At 35.1% G+C, this 21,246-nt stretch overlaps 1 protein-coding gene across 1 annotated transcript in view; it reads right to left on the reverse strand.

Moving 5' to 3' along the window:
- Myo95E (Myosin 95E) overlaps positions 1-21,246 on the reverse strand; it is an 86,724-nt gene that overhangs the window by 24,389 nt on the left and 41,089 nt on the right. The window contains exons 2-8 of the mRNA XM_090176135.1: positions 17,357-17,472; positions 11,367-11,461; positions 11,194-11,298; positions 9,077-9,123; positions 6,735-6,881; positions 3,794-3,878; positions 847-953 (exon numbers count right to left, since the gene is read on the reverse strand). Coding sequence (XP_090032261.1) covers positions 847-953; positions 3,794-3,878; positions 6,735-6,881; positions 9,077-9,123; positions 11,194-11,298; positions 11,367-11,461; positions 17,357-17,472 — 702 coding nt within the window. The remainder of the gene's footprint in view (positions 1-846; positions 954-3,793; positions 3,879-6,734; positions 6,882-9,076; positions 9,124-11,193; positions 11,299-11,366; positions 11,462-17,356; positions 17,473-21,246) is intronic.

Genomic DNA, 21,246 nt, shown 5'->3' on the forward strand with positions numbered 1-21,246 from the left:
ACTTGTGTCTTTGCTTCTGATTCACGAGAGATGGCGGTCTAATCTGGACCTTTCTTTTTCTTAAATTCTGGGAAATAAAATTACGTAGAATAGCTAAAATAGAAAACTCCACCCGGAATGAGTTATAATGCAACAGTTTTCACTTTGCCATCTTCATTTGCTAGTCTGAAAGCAAGTGGCGGCTCGACGTGAAGTAGCTCTTTTTTCAATAGATGTCGCTAGCGTCGAAATCAAAAAGGCGGTACTTACAGGTACCCCTCGCGTTGATTGGATCGTTTGTAAATTGCTCAATAACATAAATTACAGCAATTATAAACAATATTTTTACATAGGATATATAATTTAGGTGAAAGTACACTAAATAGAGTAAGTTGTCTAACTATTACACTCGACAAAGGCTCTCTTACGACATTATCATTTGGATATTTTGAATTTTAGCTTCCTTTGCCATTAACAGATGGCACCACAATCTCGAGTAAAGTCGCGTTTTTCGAAGAATCGGATGGATTCATGACCATCTCTAATATAACAGGGGCCTTATCATAATACAAGTGGCAATGATGGAGCTGCCATTTGCTTTAACTCTTAAAAATTAAAACCTCACCGTTGCCTAGAAACTAGCGGCCCGAATTGTCGAACTAAAATTCCAGAAATTAACTGAAGAAATGTACGGTGCAAGGGCCTTTATAATATCGTAGGCAACGATGTAAGCCCCATATGTCAACTTAAACGGATATAAATCCAAGCGATTATCACTATTCAAAATAAAGCGATTGGATTCGATTCAAAAGCTTTCGGAAACGGTCGGAATCATTTGAGTCTATCGGAGCGAGGATGAGCATTTACCTTCGTCGTTAGGAATCCCGACCTGTCATCAATATTTTCGGCCTGAATACATCGGCCTTGCCGGAGGATGCTGTAGTTCTCCAAATTCCTCTGAAGCTTGAGGCTTTCTGCAGATACACCACGAAAGGGAGAAATGAGAGAAAAAAAATACCGCAACAAGACGGTCATTAAACCTAATGACTACTCTTCCGCCTGCCCCCACCCGTTCGGACACCCGAGAACCCCGAAACTTCTCTCCGGCTTTTATTATTTAGGCTCAACGACTTCCCCTTTCGACCAAATATTTCCTATTTAAGAATGCGTTGGGACAATGGAATAAAGAAGCGCTAGAGCAAAAGGATGAAGATGGGGATGCGGAGGTAGAGTGCGTCTCCTAAGGGGATTAGTGGTTTTATTGCTGCGAGGACGGAGTAAGAGGAAACTCTCATTCCTATTTATACCTATAGAGGGCGGGATAAAACGTTAATTTGTAAGCAGCGACGTTAGCGGCCATTCCGGAGATATATACAATTCGAGACTGAAATTAATCTCGGGAAACTCGCGTTATTTTCCGCTACGGTTTTGAATTGCGGCTTATATTAAAGAGTGTCTCTAGCTTATACATCATTTCGGAGCTTCGGCCAATGTTGGCTGGTGCGCTTCCCTGCACGCCCTGTTTTTGGTTCGTTGCTTATATTTATTCCTGGCAGCCGCGTCCGCCCCGCCCGCAGCCAAAGGTCGCGGCCTGATCTCTCCCGCGCCCAACTGGGAAATATGGCGAGCGTAAATAATGGAAATCCACCCCGAAAACATACGCTGAAAGACCAGAACCACCACTGCTGGTCATTGGTAACAAGATGTCACGGACATTTAAGTACACACAATAATTGTGTGTACTATATTTTAATATTAAATTTAAATTTGAATTTTTTTCAAATATCTTGAACATTAATTTAATAAATCAAAATATTTAATATTGAATTTATAATATTTAGCATTTAATATTAAATATTTAATATTTAATAAAAAAAAATTCCCAATTTTGCGTACGGTTTTAAAACGGTTTCGAAAGATCAAATTGTAAAATTTTGCTATCGAATGTATTTATCGTATTATTAATGCAGTTGACACCGAAAATATTCAATTTTATCTTTCAGAAACTGTTTTTCAGATTTTAGGGCGTGTGGTTTTCCTTTTTTTTAAGGCTGATTTAGCGATTTTGAGACTGATTTGGGTCCAAGTCGATTTCAAGATTTCTAAAATAATTTTTTTCTAGACCGTACGGGATTTTTACGAATATATTTTGGCCGTAAATATGTGCAGATTCAATCTACCGTCTACAAACCAACTACCGCCTAATACAGTGGGGTAGTGAATCCTCGCAGCAAGAAAAGCCAGGTTCGGTGGCACTGGGTGTAAACTCTCTCCCTGCTTGATAAAAGGGTTTCCCCCGAGCTCTTCGGTTTCCCCCTTCCATAAAAACTTGTTGAGGATAATGGTAATAGTAAGTGTGAGAGCTGAGGGATTGCGTCGCATGAAGGACTTGCCATCACAAGTCACTAGTTAACTTTGGCCTGTTTGGTTCCCCGGGTATTGTCTTAGCGCTGGTTTCTTTTCGCCTGTTCTCGGACTAAAAGTGTACTCTTTTTACCCTGAGACGTTTTATTCGCCTGTTCCGCGGATGATAATTACTTCTCTTTTTACTCCTTCTGCAAAGGAGTTGTAAAGGAGTAATTCGGATTTTGTCGTCTGCTAGCCAGAATTTTTCTGCTTAAAAGGCCACAGGCAGCCATTTTGGAAAAACGTTTTAACTCCGACTCAAACTATTCGCCACCACAGAAACGGAGTAAAATGACGTCATAGCGTTACACTTAAGGGTTCGTACAAAATTTCCAGAATTAAATTCCCTGACATTTCCAGGTTTTCCCTGGCCAAATTCCCAAATTTTCCCTGAACATTTTTGTAGAATAAATGAGTTTTTTTAGGTAAAATGTAAAAAAAAAAATGTATTTGTCCGATTTTTGTTTGGGTTCATTTTAAATTTCCCTTACTTTTTTGGAGTTATTTTAAAATTCCCTGACTTTTCGAAACATTTTAAAATTACCTTACTTTACTGGGGTTATTTTAAAATTCCCTGACTTTTCGAAACATTTTAATTCCTTTACTTTTTTTGGGTTTTTTAAAATTCCCTGACTTTTCCCTGACCTTTTGGAAACATTTTAAATTTCCCTTACTTTTTTTGGGTTATTTTAAAATTCCCTGACTTTTCCCTGACCCTCTGAAAACATTTTAAAATTCCCTTACTTTTATGGAGTTATTTTAAAATTCCCGGACTTTTCCCTGACCTTTTGGAAATATTTTAAAATTACCTTACTTTACTGGGGTTATTTTAAAATTCCCGGACTTTACCCTGACCTTTTGGAAATATTTTAAAATCCCCTTACTTTTTAAGGTTATTTTAAAATTCCCTGACTTTCCCTGACCTTTTGGAAATATTTTAAAATTACCTTACTTTACTGGGGTTATTTTAAAATTCCCGGACTTTTCCCTGACCTTTTGGAAACATTTTAAAATCCCCTTACTTTTTAAGGTTATTTTAAAATTCCCTGACTTTCCCTGACCTTTTGGAAACATTTTTAAATCCCCTTACTTTTTGGGGTTATTTTAAAATTCCCTGACTTTTCCCTGACCTTTTGGAAACATTTAAAAATTCTCTTATTGTTTGGGGTTATTTTAAAATACCCGGACTTTTCCTTGACCTTTTGGAAACATCATAAAATCCCCTTACTTTTTGGGGTTATTTTAAAATTCCCTGACTTTTCCCTGACCTTTTGGAAACATTTTGAAATTCCCTGACTTTTCCAGGTTTTCCAGGTTGAGTACGAACCCTGCACTTCTCACCCTACTCCGAAATCCCGGAACAAGCGAAAAGAAACCAAATAATTTTTATTATAAATGCAAAACTTACTGAGCAAGTGTACGTCGGCACCACAAATGAGTTGGAAAAATATATGAAAATTCCTTTCACCCTGAGCTTGGCTCACTATCCGAGACTGCTCCGGTCCAAACACGTCCGCGAAATATGAAAAACAAACAAAAGGGCGAGAGAAATACAAAATATCGTAAAACAACGAGCGCAAAAAGATAAAGAAAAACATCAATACGAGGGCATATGGTTCTGATTCCCTTTCCCCTTCGCCCCAACAAACTCCAATTCTGAAAAGGTCAAATGGGTGTATGCCTTTACCATCCATCGCAACCTGATACCTAATTCGATAGAGTTAAACGTAACTTTCACCCCATACCCCGCTTTCGTCTATCACTATCGGGTTAACTGGAATCGGCCAGTTTTCTTTTTGGGGTCTTAGACGAAAGCCTCTCCAATAAAAAGGTGCTGGGAAAAATCAATGAAATATTTGGGCCGCTTTTGCTAGCAAGAAAATGAGATAATCTCTGAGCGGCTGGCTGCTGTACAGAGAGCATTAAAGCGATAAATTGTAACCCCCCTTTACAATCAAGAATTCGTTAGGAAGCTCCTTTTTTATACTTTGAGCGTTATAAGTTAGATCATAAGTAACATAATAACAATAAGTATGACACTTCCTATTGCTTTAATGCTAATTTTCTAACCGAACCTTTTTTCGGCACTGATACTCTCTTCAAGCTGTGACTTGGACTCGCGACTTACCGTTTTGGATGACCACTTTTTGATACAAATTTAAGCCTAATATCGGAGAGCACGTTCTGGAGTCGCGAGGGGCTTTGGCTTTGTTTCGAAGCCCGCGTGCGAATCACGCGTTATTAAAAAAACACGAGCTCGTGGCGCCGAGAAAAACCTTTTTTAATTTTTATCACTTTAGCCTAATATTCCGCCTATCTATCGGGAACCAGATATTTCGGCATGGCGGAAGTCTCGCGTATTTTAGACACTAGAGGGCTCTATGTTGATAAAACATCTTGATTACGCAATAACTATGAAAATCACTTTGGTTGTAAATATCGTTAATGGTCATACTTATTGTTATTATGTTATTTATGGTTAGATCAAGAATGTGCTCGGGTGAGCCCGTTCGCCTCATGATCTCCGGAAGAAAAACCACTCCCCTTCCACCTTTCATCGCGCCATCTTTCCCCCTTTTCAAACTCGGGGGTTAAGAAGACCTTCATGTACCTTGAAAGCTCCGAAAAGGAAAAGTTTCAATAGCCATTCGTTTAACCCATGGCAACCAAAAATATTTTTCACAAGTTTAAACTTTATCTTCGTAAAATCAAAAGTAAATGAACCAAAGTTATCAGACTGCTATACTCCTCATGTTGGAGGCGTTTTCCTTATGAAGTTACATTTCGATCTCGAATTTGAAATTTTGCGCGCTCCTAGGCCGAAAAAAACGCGCTTTTGTTTTTAAGAAAACATTTTTTATACATAGAAATAGCTATACCCACAATTCCCAAGTGCAATTTATCGCGTCAAAAGACGGGGATGGAACTATGCTTTTTTTTACTCGATTTTCTGATCATTTTCATAAGAAAAACGCCCCCCGATTCTGAGTGCTATTTCGACAACTTAGGTTCATTAACTTCTGGTAAAATAGCATAGGAAAATCACGGTTTGCCATTTTTTTTAAATTAAAATTTTTGGCAAAACAATTGGGTAAAATTGATAAAATGGTGTAAAATCGATAAAAATTGGTAAAATCAATAAATTTTCGGTCAAATCGTAAGGGTTTACAATCCGTGATTTTGCCATAAGGAAGTTTAAACTTGAGTTGTGAAAAACATGTTTGGTTGCCATGGCAAAATGAATGGCTATTGAAACTTTTACCTTTAGGAGCTTTCAAGGTACAGGAAGGTGTACTTAACCCCCGGGTTTGAAAAAAATCGGGGAGAAACACCTTGTCAGTGTAGGAGGATAATATCTTCCGGGATTCATAAAAGCTAAATATTATCCGCTAACCTCTATACATTCTTGGCTATATCTAAACTCGCAACGGATTTATAAATAGCTCCTTTTTTTTATTAAATATTGAATAGGTCAACTTGGTTTCGGATTTTTTCCCGGTGGGGTATGCTATTGGTTACTTGCCTTATCCAAGAGATCTGTCCACGGAAAATGCAGCGTCCACGAAAAACAAGAGGGAATTATTAATGTTCTTTCGGTATTAGCCTAGCTGATTATTATTATTATTATTATTATTTTTATTTGTTTAAAGCAAGGGTCGGCTCGACGTGAGGTAGCTCTATTTTCAACAGATGTCGCTAGCGTCGAAATAAAAACAAGATAATTAAGCTATATTTTCACCAAAAGGCGGGACATAAGAGTACCCCTCGCGTTCATTGGTTCGTTTGTAAATTTTATGATAATTTAAATTATTATAATTTTTTACAATATATTTTTTATGGGATATATAATTTAGGTTAAAGTTCACTAGCTATAGTATAAGTTGTCTAATTATAATACTCTACACTGGTTCTCTGATGACGTTATTGTTTCGTTATTTTGAATCTAGCTTCCTTTGCCATTAATAGATGGCACCACGCTCTCCAGTAAAGTCGTTTTTTAAAAAAAAATCGGATAGATTCATCGCCATCTCTAATAACAAGGGTCTTGTCATAATACAGGTGGCAATTATAGAGCCGACAGTTGCTTTAAAGCAAATGGCGCCTCCAGTCTAGTTGCATTCTTTCGCATTAGATGTCGTTAGCGTTATTATCAAAACAAGTTGAATAATTATCAAAATCTAGCCTAAAAGGTGTGGCAAATTGGGAACTTCTGGCGTTGATTGGCTTTTCGGAATCACGTAATTATTAACTTAATAAACACGTGGTTTCGGGAAGCCAATAGATGGCCTTTCGCTTTTAGTCCCGAAAGGTGCTGCCATCTAGAAGCCTTTTGGTAAACGTGTTTTTACTTTTTTGATAGAGCCGCCACTTGCTTTAAGTGTAACCAAAAGTAAACCTAACGGACTAAAGTGAGAAAATAAGTGAGTCTTACAATGAGTGATGACTCCACCCATCGGATCTCCTTTGAAATCAAACTCCACGTCCAGATATTTTCCCTTAGTACAAGAATTAGTCGATTTACTAAAACGGTCATTTATTTAGCAGAACAACCATGGTTTTGAAAGAACCTTTAGCACGCGAGACACACTAACAGAAGTATATTGTATAACTCATTCGTGAGAAGTTTTCAATTATAACGTAAGATTGTAACATGTTCCAACGAACTATTTTCCCACAAAACCCCATCACTACCTGTTTTACTCCGAACAATGACATAAATTGTTAAAATTAAATTACCTAACAAAGCTGCACGGATTCGTGTCCAATTTGAGCTAAAAAGTGATTTTGAGACCTGGTTCTTTAAAAATGAGCCCAACAAATACGGTGTTTAAAATAAGAACTGAGCCGAGACCCTAACTTTTCTTCAGATGAGACTAAATCGAGGTTTAGTTTTCCTATAATTTTATGAGCCTTGGGAAATTGAGTCCAGTTAAATATTTTATTGTAAAAGACACCATTAATCCAATGGTTTGAGTCTATTTGATCGATTCCCAAATGATCGAACGGGTCCCATTTGATCGAATTTCCATTTGATCGAGTGGCATTTGATCGAACGAAATTTGATCGAAAGCTACTGTAGGGTAAAACTACTAGTTTTTGGGAGTAAATCGAAAAGGCAACATCTAGTCAGAATGAGATACAGTAGACTCTAATACAGAAAAAAAACCTAAGCGCAGTGACGTAGAAAACAAAATATTCTATCGGACATAATTAATAGAAAGACCTATTAAAAAAAACGAACTCTGTACCTAATTTTTAGCAATAGAAGGGCCGTGAACGTGGTCAGACCCCTCGTATACAACGGTGCATACGCGCCTACGGCGCGCGTACATCAACCTAACCTAACCTAACCTAACCTAATCTAACCTAACCTAACCTAACCTAATCTAACCTAACCTAACCTAACCTAACCTGACCCTATTTATATATATCAAAAACAACGGGCCGTTATCGTCGATGTCATAAAAAATTCCATCATATAGTGTATAAAGTAAAAATCTCTTCATCTTTGTGGCTTAATACAGTTAAAGCAATGAATTATTCCATCATTATTCCTTCTACACTTAAGCAATGAATTATTCCATCATTATTCCTTCTGCACTTCATATTGACATTCGGTAAAATAAAAACATACCAACTGGTACTATAGATACTTTTGAATTCGATCAAATAGTATTCGATCAAATAGTATTCGATCATTTGAAGGTTCGATCTTATGAAACAAATGACAAATGGGATTCGATCAAATGGAATTTCGATCAATTGCAACGTATAATGATCGACTGTCGATCACATATTTTTCGATCAAATGGACCAACACCAATCCAATAACAATTTTTAAATCTCTGTGGATATCTTCATAATGGGTGCTTCAATGTAGGGTGTAAATTATTACCCTACGTGTTGCCGTTTTGGCGTCAGCATACAGCGCCATCTGTAGTATACTATGACGGTGGATGAGTCCAATGTTAAATTATCTAGATACAGTTGAGCCTCTTAGTTCAGAATCCGAGAAGAGTCCTACAAATTTTACTATTTTAATTTTTTAACTGAAAGAGTTTTAACCAAATTTTGAGGTGAGCCTGACTGAATTAAGTTGTACAGCTATGCTAAGTAGAAATATTCAGTTATATATTTTCCAGATTAAATAGTTTTAGAAAGTTAGGTATTTGGTTTTTCCGAAACGTACGTCTTAACAGTAGGCTGCGATGGTACATGTTTCAATGAAGTAGAGTTGTTAATTTTCCGGAAAAAAATGCGCCTAACTGATTATTAAATAGATTCCTATTCCGTTAAATTTTTCGAATTGAGGGAAAATAATAAATTGAAACATATTTTACTTTATAAGGGTTTTTATTCCAGACAAGTCTATAAGTTTAGTTTTACTTTTGGATTCGACCAAATAAGGCGAAAAAGCCGCAAAATTTTAATTTGCGAACAATTTTAGCTTTTTTATTCTTTTCATCGGAAAAATACGGCATATTTTCCCAAAAAAAGCCTCGATAATTTTTTGGAAAATTTTACGACTTAGAAGACTACAAGGAATACTTCTCTACTACGAGTTAATTTATATATTTATGATAGTACGTATTATTGGTCGTGTAAAGCGTTCCTTAAATGTACTTCCAAAACTACCAATGCGCGGATAGAGACACGAAATAATGAACTATAGAGCATATCTTGGACTTACAAATCTCGAGGCGTTGTCGTTTCTGACAGTTTTGGCGTTCCCGAAAGCTGATCAAGAAAGAAACAAATATTATCGAAATTTCGCTTCTTCCCCATCTAATTTAACGTTTCAGCGCTTATGAGATATGGCAATACGTTTCTTTATAAGCCCTTGAATAAACCCCTACCCCTATTAGCTTCTTCACGCCCTTCCTCCTAGCTAATTTGCCTGGCTAGCTAAAAATGTCAACTACAATCAGGGCACCCACCTCAAATCTTCAATTTTGTTATAGGAAAAATAGGATAATATTTCTAAAAATATAGGACTTTATAGGACTATTATTTCAAGAATAAAGGATTTTATAGGACTATTATTTCAAGAATAAAGATTTTATAGGAATATTATTTCAAGAATAAAGGATTTTATAGGACTATTATTTCAAGAATAAAGGATTTTATAGGACTATTATTTCAAGAATAAAGGATTTTATAGGACTATTATTTCAAGAATAAAGGATTTTATAGGACTATTATTTCAAGAATAAAGGATTTTATAGGACTTCTATTTCAAAATAAAGGACTTTATAGGACTATTATTTCAAAATAAAGGACTTATATCGGACTATTATTTCAAAATAAAGGACTTATATCGGACTATTATTTCAAGCATAAAGGATTTTTTAGGACTATTATTTCAAAATAAAGGATTTTATAGGACTATTATTTCAAGAATAAAGGATTTTATAGGACAATTATTTCAAAAATAAAGGATTTTATAGGACTATTTCATTTACTAACTTTATGCATTTAAAAACTAAATGTATATTTAGTGAAATAAATCTTTGATTTCCACTTAAAAAATAGAAACTATTTAACCATTTTATCACAAAAATAAACAAGTAGCTAACCATGTTAACAATAACAAAAGTGAAGACTAGAATGACTTTGTATAGAAATTAATCGTATAGCTAAATCTAGCAATTTAACTGAGTGGCGGGATTTGAAATGGGCAAAATATCAAAATTGTAGGATTTTATAGGACATTTTGGGGATTTTGCAAAAAAATAGTTATAGAAGATTTTGGAAAATATATGATTTTATAGGGCCCTGATTTCAATCCATACTTAAGTCAAAACAAGTCAACCTAAATACCCCAAATTGACTCAAATATTGTCCACTCGTTCCTACGTCTTTTGCCATTTTCGGTTTGTTACGAGCTATCTTGATCGTAAAGAACGCGTTGGAGGTTTTTCCCTTTAAGATTGGTTTTAATTTTTCAAACGGGCAAGCGCTCCACGATGGCGACCGTCGACGCAAAAATCTCCGTTAGGGTTAGGCCTAACACAGTTTTATTGCGTCTTGGCGTTTTTGCCCCAGTGAAAACCAGCCCTTATTATTACCAAAAGTGTATAATATTTTTCAGATAAGTGTGACACTTCCTATTCTTCACATGAAAAGGTTTTACTGACAAGGGAAGTACCCGAAGTGTTTATTGCTGATTTTGTTCAAAGTCGGGCGTAATGTAGACCTATTTGAGATATGAAAATATTTTCGACCATTTAAAACAAATAAAATCTCGATTTAAAAAAACCATTGGATTTTCTCGGTTTTACAGGGTCCTACCTATAAATTTTTTTAATTTCATAAATTTTAATTTTTTTAAATTACAAAATGGGTAATTAAAATTTGAACCGAGAATATTATATGCTTTTTTAATTGGAGATTTTTTTGTTTTAAGTGGTCAAAAACATTTTCGGTTGCCATGGCAAATCGAATGGGTAGTGCAACGTCTCCTTTTGGGAAATTTCATATCTCATATAGGTCTACATTACGCCCGACTTTGAACAAAATCGGCAATTAACACCTCGGGTACTTCCCTGTGAGAGCTATTCACAAGACAGACTGCATTACGGGCTTCGTCACCGTTTTGCCTCCGCTTGCTAACGCGTCACACTAGCCTTCAACAGCACCTCGTTAGAGGGAGATTTTCTTCTTGCGATGACGTCACTCCGTTACTAGCTCTCAGTAAAATATTCCCCCAAAGTGACAGACTTATGGAATAATATTATAGACTTATGGTATTACAGTATTAGTGCTTCCTTTAGAATTGCAGGAACGGATTCATTGAAGTGTGAATACCTTCAAGGATCGTACTCGATTGCAGCAAGTACTCCTTCATGGTCGTCACTTCCTTCCACCGACCCGACACTTCCGCTATGTAGTGCAAGATGAATTTGCTCGCTTCTGCAAAAGGGTAAAATGCCATACAAATAAATACAGGCTCTCGACTTGGAAATTGTATATATACTGACCGGTCTTGCCAGCACCACTCTCCCCGGTAATAATAATACATTGATCATGATTTTTATCCACCAGAGACCGGTAAGCATTGTCGGCCATGCCGTATCTACCAACAAAATCCAAATATCAACATTTACGAATGCAATGAAATTTACTATTCAAATAAATGTACGACAGAGTCACTTTCAACATATAGGTTAAATACACTTATTGTATATTTAGCCATGCCGATTTAACTTTGCAATTTTAAGTGTTAGGCCTACTTTCACGTCATCAGTTTATAAGCGCTTTAGTAATGAAGTGTACTAAACATACAACGGTTCCCTATTTTCATTGGTCAAAAATTTTCTGCTGAGACAAAGAAATTTTCCAAACTAAAGATTTGCGTTTTAATAAATTAACATAATTTAAAAAAAATCTTACCCTAATCAAACCAAAGATCAAGCTAATCTAACCTGAGCTTAACCTTACCTAATCTAACCTAAGCTTAACCTAATCAAACCAAAGATCAAGCTAATCTAACCTGAGCTTAGCCTTACCTAATCTAACCTAAGCTTAACCTTACCTAATCTAATCTAAGCTTAACCTTACCTAATCTAAACTAAGCTTAACCTAACCTAATCTAACCTAAGCTTAACCCAAGCTAATCTAACCTAAGCTTAACCTAACCTAATCTAACCTAAGCTTAACCTAACCTAATCTAATCTAAGCTTAACCTTACCTAATCTAAACTAAGCTTAACCTAACCTAATGTAACCTAAGCTTAACCTAAGCTAATCTAAGCTTAACCTAACCTAATCTAAGCTTAACCTAAGCTAATCTAACCTAAGCTTAACCTAACCTAATCTACGCTTAATCTAACCTAATCTAAGCTAAGCTTAACCTAACCTAATCTAATCTAAGCTTAACCTAACCTAATCTAATCTAAGCTTAACCTAACCTAATCTAATCTAAGCTTAACCTTACCTAATCTAAACTAAGCTTAACCTAACCTAATGTAACCTAAGCTAATCTAAGCTTAACCTTACCTAATCTAAACTAAGCTTAACCTAACCTAATGTAACCTAAGCTAATCTAAGCTTAACCCAACCTAATCTAAGCTTAACCTAAGCTAATCTAACCTAAGCTTAACCTAACATAAGCTAAACTAACCTAAGCTTAACCTAACCTAAGCTTAACCTAACCTAATCTAAGCTTAACCCAACCTAATCTAACCTAAGCTTAAACTAACCTAATCTAACCCAAGCTTAAACTAACCTAATCTAACCCAAGCTTAACCTAAGCTAATCAAACCTAAGCTTAACCTAACCTAATCTACGCTTAACCTAAGCTTAACCTTACCTAATCTAAACTAAGCTTAACCTAACCTTAACCTAAGCTAATCTAAGCTTAACCTAAACTAATCTAAGCTTAACCTAAGCTAATCTAACCTAAGCTTAACCTAACCTAATCTAACCTAAGCTTAACCTAACCTAATCTAACCTAAGCTTAACCTTACCTAATCTAAGCTAACCTAATCGTAACCTAACCTATCTAAATATGTCATTTTCCACATTAAATTCTTGTTCCAAGTAACTCGGCTGTATTGGAGAATGAAATATTTATCGATGAAATGCCATTAGAATGGGTATTTAGGAAGGCCCTAAATCGGGGAATTCGAGAGCGTATTGGAAGCGAATAATTTGAATTAATAGAATTATCTGAACGCGACCATCCGAAAGCTATCTCGTAAAATGAATGGAATCCAAACGTTAAAAAATTAAACAACAAAAGCAATATCGTGCAATGAGCGAGTTCAGGGAAAGCGTAGCTGCGAAAACGTCTAAATGATAAATTCGCCTCTAGATTCTCAGATTAATATCGCAATTAATACCCGGGGGGGGACCAGACCGATCGAAGGCTAGGCTTTCCCTCTCTCTCCTGCACTGTATCAATCAATGGACAATTACCACCTTAATTGGCTTAAGTTTTGCGTATAAATGTTATAAGCCCTAATTGTTATTAAGAACTAGTAGGATTAATCTCGACCACACGTAAGACGACCTTTCCTACAGCCCCCACCCCCCCCCCCCCGGCCACTTACTTAAAATATGAAATCAAGAACATGTTTAGGTTACTAAGAACGTGCAAGTCAACCCAATTACAGCACCGAAATGGTAACGACGTCTATCGGAATAGTTCTTTTTATAAACTAACGTGGTCTTCTTGTTGAAATTTTGCTCTTACGTCACAGTCTCTTTCTTCCACAAGCCTACTAGCGCGCGCTACAGTCGCGAGGAATATAGGTTTCTTTAGCGCGCGTGCAAATCGCTCGTGCGCAAAATATACTAATAAAGCTGTGTCTTGTGACGTAAGAGCAACATGTTAACAAGTTGGGCAAGACCACTTTTTATTTTATAAAATCAACTATTATTTTTAATATTTTGGTTCTTAACGCGGTTATTGAGAATCTGACAACTATATTGCTATACCTGATTTATTTAATTAATTAAATCGTAAAATATTTCTCTTAATAAAGTTACTCGACCTACATTCTGAGCTAAATCAAACTTATACTAATTATAATGGTGCTCTCGAAAGATAAAAGGAAAAATTCTTACAACCGATACTAGGTGACGCGATACAATAATGGCGAATGACGCATCAACAAAGATTTTTAGCTGTGACCCCTAGCTGATTATTTTTATTCCCTTTCTTGAAGGTACACAGGGTTTTCTTTGGTGTCATAGATCTCAGCGAATTTAGACCATGGAAAACTATTCACACTCCTAAGTTATTTCAATAAATAGTGACAACTAGTTTAAGGGTTGGAAAAGACCATTTTGGAGCATGGTATCACGTGATTTATTTCGAAAAACGCGTATGGATAGCTTTAATTTTCCAACGATTATTAGTAAACGTTACAATTAGTCCATTTAATATTTTTGAAAGTTTCCCTTCGCAACCTTTTAAGAAAGTTGAGTTTCAAAATTTTGAAATTAATTACTAAATTCCTAGCTAAAATTTGGCTAGAAAAAAATGTCGTAGAATAGTCCTACCGTTGCATAAATTAGCGTTACCACTAATTTGCACACATAATTATATTATAAATAATATTAAGTTAATCTAATTTGTACCAGTAATCTAATAATTCTTAGATATTATAGTTATAAATGTATATAGTTATAATAGCTTAAAGTCTTTCGAAAAAAATACCTATAACAATTAAAATTATAAAATTAAATCAAATTCTTTTATTTCCGCTCTTTTTTTTTTAAGAAAAGTCTTTCAATAAAAAGATAAAATACATTTAAAAATATTGAAACCTTTTTCCGAAAGAAATTACTTTTTTCTTTTAGAGAACTTTATTTACTTTTAATTTACACCTATAAATTAGTTTTACCAATTTTTTAATTTAAAACCCAACTTTCTCCTAAGGGTGCGAAAGGGAAACTTACAAAAATATTAAATGGACTAATTTTAACGTTTATTAATAATCGTTGTAAAAATTATACAGGGTCTTTTTTTTTGCTCGGAAAAGTGTTTTTTTTCAAAAACTATTTATAGTACCGATTTCAAATTTGGAAGGTCAATTCTCTATACCGGGGGACATCAGTTTGAGAAATTTGAGCGTTTTCGGTAATGTTTTTCACCAATTTTGAAAAATTATTTTTCGACCACTAGGTGCGAGATAAAAAATTTCTATTATAAAGTTGTAGGCCGTCATCGAAAACCCTTAAAAATTGTTCACTCGACGAAAAACAACTTATTTATCAGTGAAAATTCGAGCTTGAAAAATTTACAAGTTGGTGAAGCCAAATTACGATTGTTTGAAACGATAATTGAAAAGGGAACAAGTCTAATACAAACGTAGTAGAGTTTTCACACTTGAAAAAATGTACACGTTTGGTTTTTAAATGCAGATATTTTATTCACATAAATTTTTACAAAACATTTTCAATAATATCACCATTGGCTGCAACACAGGTTTGTGCGCGGACAATTAAGTTCTCAAACGCTTTCTCTACCATTTCTGGTGTGACGTCTCGGCAAGCACTGATTATTCGTCTAATGAGTTCCTCCCTAGTTTCAATGGGCGTGGCGTATACCTTTGCTTTAACGAATCCCCAGAGAAAATAATCCAGCGGTGTTAGGTCAGGTGACCTTGCTGGCCAATGCACTGGACCATTTCTCCCTATCCACCTTTCAGGAAACTCGTTGTTGAGGTGCTCAGTTACTTGCCGGGAAAAATGCGGAGGGGCGCCATCTTGCTGAAACCACAACTGACGTCTTTCAGCCAATGGAAGGTCGTCGATTGCGTCACTCAGTTCGTTCTGTAGAAAATGTAAATACCTTTGGCCGTTGAGGTTCGTCGGCAGGAAAAAGGGACCAATCAAACGGTTTCCAACAAGTCCAACCCAAACATTGACCCGTTCAAATTGAACCTGGTGATGATATTCAAAACCCCAATGTGGGTTGATGTCAGACCAAAGATGGCTGTTTTGATGATTAAAGGGCCCATCTCTAGAAAATGACGCTTCGTCGGAGAACAAAACATGGCGCAAAAATTGTCTATCTTCTTGGACAGCATTTAGTAACCAGTTGCTAAATTCATAACGTCTTTGATGGTCTCCGTCAATTAGTCCTTGGTGGAGCGTAGCTCTGTATGGGTGATAGCGATTCTTACGAAGAATTTTCCACACACGATTTGCAGAACAACCCAAATCAGCAGCGGCGTTAGCGCAACTGTGACGAGGATATGCCACAAAGTACGCGAGTACATTGTTCTCGAAGTCTAAATCCGGTTGACCCAATCCGCGAAACCTAGGTTGCAAGTTACCAAATTGATTGAAATCGTGAATTGCTCGTCTTACTGTATTTACAGATGGTGCTCCATTTGGATGTCTTTCTGCGAAGATTTCAGTCACTCTTCTAAGGTTTTGCGCTGCTTCTCCATAGTAAATGGCAACTATCTCGGTACGCTCAGCTACTGAATAACGAGGCATTGTTCGAAATATTATCAAACACTGATAATAATCTCCCAAAGTTTTCCTTTAAATACCCAATGCATGTTTAGGATTGACCTATAGCCTCGTGTTTTTTAAATCCGGTCGTTTTTTTAACCAAAGTTTCAACTGGATTAGGTAATTCGGTTTCAATTATCGTTTCAAACAATCGTAATTTGGCTTCACCAACTTGTAAATTTTTCAAGCTCGAATTTTCACTGATAAATAAATTGTTTTTCGTCGAGTGAACAATTTTTAAGGGTTTTCGATGACGGCCTACAACTTTATAATAGAAATTTTTTATCTCGCACCTAGTGGTCGAAAAATAATTTTTCAAAATTGGTGAAAAACATTACCGAAAACGCTCAAATTTCTCAAACTGATGTCCCCCGGTATAGAGAATTGACCTTCCAAATTTGAAATCGGTACTATAAATAGTTTTTGAAAAAAAACACTTTTCCGAGCAAAAAAAAAGACCCTGTATACCGGTCTGCATTTGAGATAAATAAACAATAATTGAAATATCGTCCAGTGGGATTTTGTCAATTTATCAAGTTAGTGTGTTCAACCCCGAAGAAACCCTAGCAAAAGCTTAAGTGTTGTTAATTTTCCGGAAAAATTTCCGAAATTTTTTCCGAAAATCAGAAAAATAAAAAATTTTAACATCAATTACTTTTTAAGGGTTTTTATTTATTTTTTTTAACCTTTTATCGATATAAAATGTCTAATAACAGTAAACATACCACAAAACATTAATATTGTTATATTGTTAATCAGTTTAAAGCTAGTCTAGAGGTTTAGTTTTTCTTTTAGATTCGAAAAATTGAGGCTAAAATTCCGCTTTATTTAAATTTGCAAATAATATATTAGACTAATCATGGAATGAAAACTTTTTTTCGGAAAAAGTTCCGGAAAAAGGCCTCGGTCAGTTTCTGACTTACAACACTAGCAAAGGCTCATTAGAGGCGATATCTCGATTTGTAAGTATTTCGTGAGTAGGAATGTGCTCCGCTTACATGTGAGGTGGCAGTTCGAACATGCTGTGATGCTGGTAGGCTCGAATGATCTCGGGCGTGTACAGCGCCAGCTTCTTGTAGGGATTCACCGACACGGCCGTCGTTCCAATGTACGTCTGTAACGAAATCAAAGAAAGCAAATTATATCTATCAGCCGGCATTCATCAATGAGGAATATTTTTACTGGAAGTAGGCTGCAAAAAGCGCAAAACCAATCAGCAGGGAAATGCGAAAATTAAGGTTTGGGCTCGTGTGATAGGTAAAAAAGGACTTTGTAAACAAATCGAATTAAAAAAGTAAACTTAAACAGTATTTAAAGTCCCTGCTGCTTGGTTTGGCGCTCGTTGCAGCCTAATTCCAGGCCACACTTTGAAGATGGGGGAAAACAGGCATACTTCTCAACTCACCCCCTAAAACTCCTTAACATTTTTTAATAACCTTTTGAAACGCCCTGTATATGCTAAAGATGGCACTACACAGGATTATGGGCTTTTATCATTGAGTTGTTAATATAGTCCTTCTAGAGCCACAATTTATATCTGCTCTGGTTGGGGTCTTGAAGAACACTTTCACGAAATCGTGTACGAAACGAAACCTATCTTTCAAAGAAAATATATTTTTTAAATGTTGTCTGCTTATACTTGTTTCACGCTAGTGGTAGATAGTGCCATCTAGGAGCAACAAACCCAGCACCCCACACAATTAAGGAGAACGCAACCCGTCAAAAGTCACGCATTTGCTTGCGTTCAGTTTTCATTGGTTAGACGCTTAAGCGCCAGCTGCCGCCGGAAGGGGAAAATTCGGAAATTGTCTCCCCCCCCCCCGCCTGTAAAATGTTCGGCGTTAAGGCTCGTCCAATGAAATTTGTACACAACACTGCGTTAGCGTGTTTAAAGGCTAGCTGCGTTCTCCTTGTGTTTGTTGCTCCTAGGTGCACGGAAGAGACAGTTAGCAGAAGACCCATATTTTCTGGATGCACTACGTAATTGTGCCATTTATCAGTGACCAAATTAGAAGTTGGAAAATATTTTCTGGATGTGCTACGTAATAGTGCCATCTATCGGTGTATAAAATTAGTATTTGGAAAAAAGAACGCGGTAGATTAGGCCTAATAATGTTGGTAGCCCTAGAGTAACGTGGAGTTGAAGTCACGTGTCATTATTATTGCTTTTGGTGGAAAGATGGCGCTGTAACTTAGCGCATCCAGAAAATACGCGTTGTCTTCTAGCTGTCAGTCCCTCGTAGAATTGTGGATCTATGCTATTCCATATATCTATGGTTCTACATGATTTCGAAAAAGGCATCTCAGCCATCAAATACAAATTTGGCTCTAGAAGCACTATACTAAATGACAATGGGTTTTACCCCTTCTATTTGGTCTAAATCCATTCGTTAACGAGATAAACTCTGAATAACCTTGAACCATGAATTAAAGGTCATTCGAGTTATAAGCCCTTCAACCTGGTCTCTGGTACAATATTTTCATCACGACCTTCATGTTTCTGTCTAAATTCTCTCGACTTGTTATTAGTCAAATTAGGTGAGATAAAAGCTATTTACTCCTAAAATGCAACGGGGAACACGTTTCTAATTGAAACCAACTTTGTATCTCTAATGGTTCTCGAGATAAATTTTTAATGACCTTGAAGACATGGTTCAAGGTCATGGAAATTCCCGTTGTCAAGGGACCCCCTGCTGCCCTACCGTTATATGTGTCCTGGAAATTTCAAATTCCTAGTTAAAACAAATTTTGAGATAATGGTCCATTATAGTTTTTTAAATAACACCCTAGTGCTCTAGACTGGTCAAATTAAGCAAAGTGCTCTAGACTTTTGAACTACAACGTCGGGGTACTTAGACATTCGTTATATTAAATTCTTTAAAATCGTTTAAGCGTGTTTTCAGTCCACCGGCTAACCAAAACGAATACCGTTCTAATAGAATTTTAACAAAATTTGATTTTATTTTGCTAAAAGAGCTATTTGAATTGTTGTGCGCGTTGTCTAAACAACAATTTTTTCTTCGTGTATCCGCTTTTACAGAAAATTCGCATCATATTAAACTTCGGCTTAGTTACCCGTTTCAAATAAAACCACTTCGTACATGGTGCTAGCCAAAATCATATATCAGAATTCTTTCGATTTTGTTCCACAAAAATGGTAATGTTCAGTATTTTCAGTATTATACTAAAAGTTACTTACATAATTTGACTGGAGTGAAAACGTAAACTTTACCTTAAATTAATCTTTATTAAATGGAAATATTAATTAATAATGAAATTTAACTGCATTTTCTCTGAATTGAAATTTCTAAATAAAACACTTTCGTACATTTTCATAAATACATTGAATTATAATACGTGATTTAAATAAAAGATTTTTTATTAACAATCACTTGATTTAAATCGTGTTTTAAATCACTGATTTAAAACAAATTGATTTAAATCACTGATTTAAAACAAATTGATTTAAATCACTGATTTAAAACAAATTGATTTAAAACAAATTGATTTAAATCACTGATTTAAAACAAATTGATTTAAATCACTGATTTAAAACAAATTGATTTAAATCACTGATTTAAAACAAATTGATTTAAATCACTGATTTAAAACAAATTGATTTAAATCACTGATTTAAAACAAATTGATTTAAATTTAAAACAAATTGATTTAAATCACTGATTTAAAACAAATTGATTTAAATTTAAAACAAATTGATTTAAATCACTGATTTAAAACAAATTGATTTAAATCACTGATTTAAAACAAATTGATTTAAATCACTGATTTTAAACAAATTGATTTAAATAACTGATTTAAAACAAATTGATTTAAATTTAAAACAAATTGATTTAAATCACTGATTTAAAACAAATTGATTTAAATCACTGATTTAAAACAAATTGATTTAAAACAAATTGATTTAAATCACTGATTTAAAACAAATTGATTTAAATCACTGATTTAAAACAAATTGATTTAAATCACTGATTTAAAACAAATTGATTTAAAACAAATTGATTTAAATCACTGATTTAAAACAAATTGATTTAAATCACTGATTTAAAACAAATTGATTTAAATCACTGATTTAAAACAAATTGATTTAAATCACTGATTTAAAACAAATTGATTTAAATCACTGATTTAAAACAAATTGATTTAAATCACTGATTTAAAACAAATTGATTTAAATCACTGATTTAAAACAAATTGATTTAAATTTAAAACAAATTGATTTAAATCACTGATTTAAATCAAACTGATTTAAATCTCTGATTCAAAACAAATTGATTTAAATCACTGATTTAAAACAAATTGATTGAAATCAGAGAACCCTGCTTACAGGGCCACAATGCATGGCGTTTGAATATGACGCGAGCGCCAGAAATAAAAAATTCCATAATATGATTGGCCCAATCTGTTATTTTCATCCAGATTTTATAATCGCCAATGTGGCCCTGTAAGCTCGACAGAAATTTAAATATTCTAACAAATCGTGAAATATAATCATGTGATACTCGACTTTGCCGTTCAAAATTTAGTTTGAATTTAGGTAGCTCAGGTATATTGAAATAATAAATTAAAACATCCGGGTATTTTAGTCCAGGAGATTTACAAAAGGAATCAAAGTGGTCCGCTGGTAATCCAATAGCTTTCCTTTTTTCGTCAACCACGTATAAACGATTTTAATGGGATATTATGAAACGCCCGACGGAAACAATTATTTCTTTTTTCATTGGGATTATTCCGTTTGTATGTCGATTGAGTTTTTTCGCTAAGTCGTAAAGAGTTTGAGGGCAAATTCCCTAACGTCAGTAATGGGTACCCAACTAAGGCTTAAGGCTTCGACTAAATTCTTACGAATGTGGAATTAATCTCAATTTTG

This window comes from Leiobunum rupestre, chromosome 5 (genome assembly GCF_980474605.1).
Source record: "Leiobunum rupestre chromosome 5, qqLeiRupe1.1.hap1, whole genome shotgun sequence".
Taxonomy (NCBI): domain Eukaryota; kingdom Metazoa; phylum Arthropoda; class Arachnida; order Opiliones; family Sclerosomatidae; genus Leiobunum; species Leiobunum rupestre.